At 39.6% G+C, this 7230-nt stretch overlaps 2 protein-coding genes across 5 annotated transcripts in view; both read left to right on the forward strand.

Moving 5' to 3' along the window:
• Nucleotides 1-5618, forward strand: part of camsap1b (calmodulin regulated spectrin-associated protein 1b) — a 24323-nt gene extending 18705 nt beyond the window's left edge. For all 3 annotated transcript variants that reach the window (XM_014024008.1, XM_014024010.1, XM_014024009.1), the window contains 6 exons: nucleotides 724-860; nucleotides 946-1160; nucleotides 1439-1541; nucleotides 1671-1783; nucleotides 2707-2825; nucleotides 3659-5618. In XM_014024008.1, coding sequence (XP_013879462.1) covers nucleotides 724-860; nucleotides 946-1160; nucleotides 1439-1541; nucleotides 1671-1783; nucleotides 2707-2825; nucleotides 3659-3955 — 984 coding nt within the window. In that variant the 3' untranslated portion in view covers nucleotides 3956-5618. The remainder of the gene's footprint in view (nucleotides 1-723; nucleotides 861-945; nucleotides 1161-1438; nucleotides 1542-1670; nucleotides 1784-2706; nucleotides 2826-3658) is intronic.
• An 84-nt stretch (nucleotides 5619-5702) lies between these two features.
• LOC106528759 (muscle M-line assembly protein unc-89) overlaps nucleotides 5703-7230 on the forward strand; it is a 6656-nt gene continuing 5128 nt past the window's right edge. Inside the window, exons 1-2 of one of the 2 annotated variants that reach the window (XM_014024013.1) lie at nucleotides 5703-6020; nucleotides 6108-6203. In XM_014024013.1, coding sequence (XP_013879467.1) covers nucleotides 6014-6020; nucleotides 6108-6203 — 103 coding nt within the window. In that variant the 5' untranslated portion in view covers nucleotides 5703-6013. The other variant, XM_014024012.1, reaches the window with a different exon arrangement.

Below are 7230 nucleotides of genomic sequence, written 5' to 3' on the forward strand. Positions count from 1 at the left end.
TCACCCTGGCTGCGATGACAGCTGTTAATCGCTGTAGTTTGTAGCTCCCCGTGTGTCGAGCCCTTAATACTGGGACATTTCTGGAATCCTTATTAAAAAACAACACCTGCTTGGAACATTCCACAGGTGAACAGGCTCACTGGAAACAGGTGAGTCTCTTGATTGGGTATAAAAGGAGCATCCCTGAAAGGCTCAGTTGTTCACAAGCATGGCTGGGGTGAGGTTCGCCACTTTGTTATGTCTATGTAATGAGTGCAAGCGGGGCTCGACGTCCCCTTGTTTTTGTCTCTCTTTCCCTCTTTGTGTTGGGTGTCGTTGGGGCCCTGATTCACACCTTTTGCTCACAGGGGGCTGAGTCATACTTGCAATAACATAACATAACATTGTAGGAAGACAACTGGACACGAAGGCCTCCACCTCTGTTTAATGGTGGATGGTTTTTCTTCACAAAAATGGTTTCCTTTACTCCTCTGCTTTGTGTGTAAATAAAATGGTTACGTCCATGTTAAAATATATTTTTAAAATTTTTCAAAACTAAACATCCTGCAGTATTTTTACAGTTTTGATTTTACAGTTAAAATATATGTTTATCAAATAAAGTCTAATGTTACAACTAATCGTGGATCCCTTTAAACATCTACTGATTTCTCTATGCTGACAAACAAACTTTATTTGAAAGCTTGGGCAAATTTACATAATGAAGCATCACTTTTTATGTTGTAGGACGAGCAGAAAGCAGAGGATGAACTTGCTAAAAAGAGGGCAGCATTTTTGCTGAAGCAGCAAAAGAAAGCCGAAGAGGCTCGACTCCGTAAACAACAACTAGAAGCAGAATCGGAGCTGAAACGGGAYGAAGTCAGGTAAGTTCTATTCTCATCGTCAACACAAGGATCATCATTGTCCCATAAAACGCTCAAACTCGTGGTTTTTTTCTTTCAACGCCAGACGGAAAGCAGAGGAGGATCGTCTGCGTAAAGAGGAGGAGAAGACGAGGCGGGAGCTGATCAAGCAGGAGTATCTGCGGAGGAAACAGCAGGAGATGTTCGAGGAGCAAGGCCTCGTGAAGCCCAAAACCCCCAAACCCAAGCAGAAACACAAACACAAAGCTGTCTTCAGAGAGGAAGCTTCCAGCGATCATTTCTCTAAGTGCTCTTCCACACGTAAGACTGTTAACATCAATACTCAGCTTAAAGCAAAATACCAGAGTTATTTCCAATKTATTTTTTCTCATAATTGTTCCTTGTAGTTATTATTTATGTTATTGGTTTGAAATTACGGTTTTTTAAATTATTTTATTAGTTTTGAGGATTTGAAGCAGCCTTGATTCTAAAACCTCTAAACCTGAAAGCATTAGAGTTTATTGCTGTTTTTCCTGATTTAGTGTGGTTTTCAAGCATCTCACATGAAATAATTCTATAATAATCTCTGTTCCACACAGTCGACAACCTGAGTAACGCACAGTCAGGCTCCAATCTGTCTCTGGCATCTGCAGCCACCAATGAGGCCGACAGCGTCAACTCCGGAGGGGCTGGCTCTCAGCGGTAAATTCACCTGATTACATTTGTTTCTGCAACATCTTTTATTATATAAGTTTATTTTTAAAGTGAGAACATGAGGTGCATCAAATTGTCCTTTTAAGTTTGCTCAAGCTGTTATTTCTGCGTGTCCAGCTGCGACTCGGTGGAGTCTTTTCCAGGCAGTCGTAACAACAGTCGAGCTGCAGAAAGAGACTGGGACAACGGCTCCACCGCTTCGTCCATCACTTCTATGGCTGAATACACAGGTGAGCTTTTTATCAGACACCACTRAATAACAGGACTGTTTATCTCTTAATGATTGATCAGTAAGATGCAGATTGATGTGTCAGGTAGATTCAAACAAATTAATTTAGTTTTTTTTATCGTTTTAAACCTGGCTCCTGCTGTAGATATACCCAGTGTTTCCCCTAACATTGTACAACGATAAAGTTGAGAGGTCGTATTAATTACAGGAGTGACTTATGACTGCTTTTTTCTAATTTACTACCGCAATAAAGGTTCAATTTTTTTATATATATATAACTGTAATATTGTGTCTTGGGGGATAAATCCTCATAATTTCTCCCTCCTGCTGGACGTTGTGCAGAGCGAAGTGTATAACAACAACTGTAGCTGTTTTTCACACCACTAATTTGCTAATTTAACAATCAGCTTCTGCTCTGGGAGAAGCAGATCATTTTCTGCAATGATGAAGTTCAATGTATGGCAGGCTGTTTTAACATAAAATCGGTTTCACTGCACTTACATTCCAGATATCAGAAATCTGTTTATAACTTGACATATTAGTTATTTAAAATGTCTTTAATTATATTTTGACTAGGCAAAATGTCTGTTTAAGRTATCTCTAATTACATTCTGACTAGAATAAATAATGTCAGATTTACCATTAAGTTGTATGGAGGCTCCAATTCAAGATATCTTAAATTACATTATTATTTAAGGTACGTTAAATGTATTTTAGATATGATGTATATAAGATTTAACTAATGCAAAGTAAATTACAGACTTTTTCTCTTTTAATCAACACCATCATGTTTCTGCTGTTGATCTTCATTCTGTGTTCAAATCCCCCCACCCTCCCAAGGCCAATACTTCAGGGGAAACACAATACCAGCTTTTGTTTTATCTTGTTTGGTGCAGAATAATAAAATGATTAAACTGTTTTTAGGTCCCAAACTGTTTAAGGAGCCCAGCGCCAAGTCAAACAAACCAATCATTCATAACGCGATCTCTCACTGCTGCCTGGCTGGAAAAGTTAACGAGCCTCAGAAGAACCAGATCCTAGAGGTCAGTCTTTTGTTTGTTTGTTTGTTTGTTTGGAAGTGTTCTGTGTTTGATAAACTAAAATGCAATTTTTCAAAATAAGCTTCTTGCACAATCTGTGTTTGGTTCATTCTTTGTTTTTCGTTTTAATTTCAAAATAAAAAAAGTTTTTTTTTCTGTTTTATAAAACCTAAATGTAAAAATGTTAAACTGAACTAAAAAAAATCCATGGTGTTGATTGTTACTTCACTTAGCTAAACCCAACATAAAAGGTGTGGTTGTTGTTTTAATATTCAGCGATGGCTACYGAAATTTATTGAAATGAAGCATCAAAGAATAAAAGTTGACAGTGGCTGAAGAAGACTGCTTAAAAACATAAACCATTCCTAAAGATATTGGGAACAGCTGCATTGAACCTTATTCTTCATAACTTGGAATATTAAAGCTATTTTGTTCACAGTAAGATTTACTTCCTCTAAATAAGACTTGTGTTTGTTTCTAAAGTGCTCAGTGGAAATGTAACACCCCAGGAGTTCAGGCCATGATGAGTTCCAATTAAATAACAGAAGTATCAAATGGTGTTCTAACAAAATATAAAGCTCGTTTTTGCTTTAATCATTAAATTAAAATAAATTAAAAAAAAACGGAAAAACCACCCAATGATTTGTTTAAAACAAAAAAACAAACAAATGATGAACCATTCAAGGAATTTGAGCCTAAATGCTTTACAACATTCTCTAATAAAGGTTTTTTCTCACTGGGCTGTGAAAAAGTCTGCCTGGGTGTTTTAAAATGTAAAATATATTTTGTTCTAATCTATTTCGTCACTACATCTGTTTGACCTGCTCCTCCACCAGGAGTTGGACAAGTGCGAGTCCAACCACCTGATGATCCTGTTCCGTGACGGCGGCTGCCAGTTCCGGGCGCTCTACTCCTACTTCCCCGACACGGAAGAGATCCAGAAGCTGACGGGCACGGGACCAAAGAGCATCAGCAAGAAGATGATCGACAAGCTGTACAAGTACAGCTCGGACCGAAAGCAGTTCACCGTCATCCCCGCCAAGACCGTGTCGGTCAGCGTGGACGCCCTGACCATCCACAACCACCTGTGGCAGGCCAAGAGAGGCGCTGTGCCAAAGAAAAGTGGGAAATAACAGATGTGTTCTGAAGCTGCAGTCATCTAAAATCATCAGATCTTCATCACGCTCCTTTCCTGAATGGACTGCAACGAAGCTCGTTTGGAAACTGACCTCACCCGGGCAACACGTGGACATGTTGTTGGTCCTAGGTAGAAAGAAGGGAAATTTAGAATTTGCTTCTCCATGTGACGTCGGTGCGATCGGTTCGGTTCAGGTTTATTTCATTAAATTTTCTTTGAAGCAAGCATGTGGCGTTGTTTCTCATGTGGAGAACAATCTTTTTTTATTTTTATTTTTTACGTGAAGTATTTATTAGTTCAGCACTGTAGTGGTTGTGAGCTCAGCTGCAGCACTAAAATCCTTCCTTCTCTGGAAAAGCCTCCCCCTTTGGATAGATGTGGACACGATAGCAGAGGAGAGGGGGTCTTTGTACAACCCTTTAGAACTATCAGACTCGTTCCAACAGCTGTCACGTCCAACCAGGCTGGCATTACCGTCTTCTGCCTCATCAGTGATCTCCAAAAAGCTGCTGCTCTGAACTGTTTTTAGTTTTTTTTTATTTCTCTTTTCTTTGTCGGGGGGGCGGTCTCCCTCATCTGTTGGCCTTTCACGCATCATGGTACTATTGTCTTATTTATTCAGCCGCTTTTTAACTAAATCGTGTAGCACTGGATATGTGTTCATCGCAAAAAAAACCCAACTTCAATGGTCTTTTAAGTACCTTTTTATTAGTTAAATCATCCCTTTTTCTACAGGATGTGGAAAAAGTCGGGGTTAATAGGCTTTGGTACAACAATGATGCTTTTTTGTTTGTTTACCATTTAGCTTTTTWAAATTATTTTTATTGAAGCAATGTGGTCTGGAGTTTACGCCRGTGTTGTGTTTTTATCAGAAGGAGGGATTCTGTTTAGAGCGTAGTTCTTTCTCCATTGGACACGACTCGTCCTGTACAAAGGTGCACTCATGAACAATCGACAGCAGCTTTTCTCCTCCCCTCCCCCTCTGTCCTCCCGAGTGTTTCTGTCCCGTCTTTTACTCACACGAGCCGAGCTCTTATTGTGAAAGGGCGCTTCCTTACAGTATTTRATATAAATCCGGAGAGGTTTGTGTGTGAGGGGCAGGTTGTGGTTCTGTTGTGTTCCAACATTAAAGAACATTCCTCCAAGGTGTTAACAAACACTGCCACATTGTCTCTATTTCCTGTTTTTTCCCTAAAAATTAAAAGTGCTTTTCTTTTACATTCGTTGGCTTCGAGAACAACCTGAAAGTGTTGCACGAGCACTTTATTTTACTTTACCTTGAATGGGCATGAAAACTAATTTCTAACACTGCTGTTTGACACTCCAATAAGTTTAAAATAACGCTAAGAAGTTAGAAATACAGCTGACATCGATTACTACTGCGGTCTCCAAAAAAACAACTCGATACTTGAGAAGTCACTTTGCTGCATTTTGATGTTTTTTTTTTTTGGGCTTGGGGGCGGTGAGATAACCGTAAATGTATGAAAGTATATTTTTATGTTCACTAAACGATTGTATTGGCATTTGGTCATCATTTTGTTACACTAGTGTACTTTTCATCTTTGTTGATTTTATCTTTGATCCCATGGCATCTATTTATTTTGAAATGGAAGCACTGAAACAATAAAATTTCAAGTAAATAAGCCACATTTTTTTCATTTTCGTTTTTCTTGATTTGTCCATGTTTTCTTTGTTTGCTACTTGTGAACACCACACTGATTTTAAAACTTCACTTATTTTTTTCCGTTTTTTCTCCTGCATCTGTTCAGTTCTTTTCATTAATGGGTAACAGATAGCGTTTGAGTCAAACTGCAGAAGCGTGACGAGATGTGAGGAAGTGGAACTGTTGAGGCACCATCAGACCTCCCCTGGTGCGAACCGTCTCGTTTTATCAGCCAGCCGTGACCGCGGCTTTAACGCCAGCTCATAACCATGGCGAGMGCCGATCCTCCATGGAAACCGTGTTTCCTTTTTTTCACGCCCGGTTCAGGTGACCACGACACCGTCAAAACTTTGCAAACTGTCGGCTCGGAGTCGGATCTGCCGTCTTGACATGAAGGGTGAGCGTTTTCGATTTGTTTTATCAAAGCTGTTCAAAKTGCAGAAATGTTGCAGGTCGATGCGACTGATGCTCTGCTTCCACACAGGCGTGGCGGCGTTTGTTCTGGTGCTGATGGAAGTTCATCTCTGCAGTCCCTGTCGCAAAGTGGAATCTGTTCTGATCTGTCAAAAGGTCTTAGCAAGTAAGGACTTTGGATTTTACGCTTTTCACTGCATCAAAAATWAAATATTTAAAGGATAAAAAATAGAAAGATTTAAATTTTTCATTACATAAAACCAGATGTATTAATAAAAGTAAAAACACCCCAACAGTAAATGACTTTGGTAAAAATTACTTTCACTAAGATAAGTATTTGAGTCTCCATGGTCGCGGGTCGCCACTACAGGCAGCCACCATCTTGCACCGCCATCTTGTCTACGAAGGCTCATGAAGGACAAACTGCGGTGGCGGTGTCAAAAACGGTTTTAGTTGTAATACTATAAATGTAATATTTGTTGTATGTCATTAGCTACGTTCACATGGACAAAAGTAATMGGATTAAACAGCCGTTCGGAATAAAAATGTGTCATGTAAACAGCTCGTTCCGATTATTCTGATCCAATTGAGCTCGATCCGATGTATTTTTAATCTACTACTTTAGAATCGCTTAACTTTTTAATCCGAATGAAAGGGTGGGTTATGCCGATTGATAATCGGAATGAGGTTCATGTAAACACTTAATCAGATCATCTTATTCTGATTGTAGTAAACTGACCTGACTGTGCATGTCTGCTGACTTTCATTCACCCGGTGCGACAGCAGCCCTCCAGCTGCGCTGCACCGTGCAGAACTTTTCCTCCTCGCTCTCTTAACAGATGAAAAAGGAGGCAAACGGCAGGCGTTGCTTCGCAAAAAATAAAAACAAAAAGCACGTATTGCTTCATCTGCAGGCTGCAGCTCAACCAAGGAGTAACGGCGTCTCTACCGTTATTAAAAGCTGACACGGGTCCGTCCTGAGGCACAGAGGAGCTTTGTTTACGTTTGTAACACGGAAGTAGAGCTGAACGTTTACAACACTGCGCATGTCCGGACTTTTATTCTGAATAAAACTCCGGTGTATTTTCATGATCGGATTGTGTCCATGCATACTTTCGGATTATTAAATCTGAATACATTTCAATCCAATTAAAAAAATTTGTGCATGTAAACATAGCTGGTATAATTTTACT

The sequence above is a fragment of the Austrofundulus limnaeus genome, unplaced genomic scaffold (genome assembly GCF_001266775.1).
Source record: "Austrofundulus limnaeus strain Quisiro unplaced genomic scaffold, Austrofundulus_limnaeus-1.0 Scaffold403, whole genome shotgun sequence".
Classification (NCBI taxonomy): domain Eukaryota; kingdom Metazoa; phylum Chordata; class Actinopteri; order Cyprinodontiformes; family Rivulidae; genus Austrofundulus; species Austrofundulus limnaeus.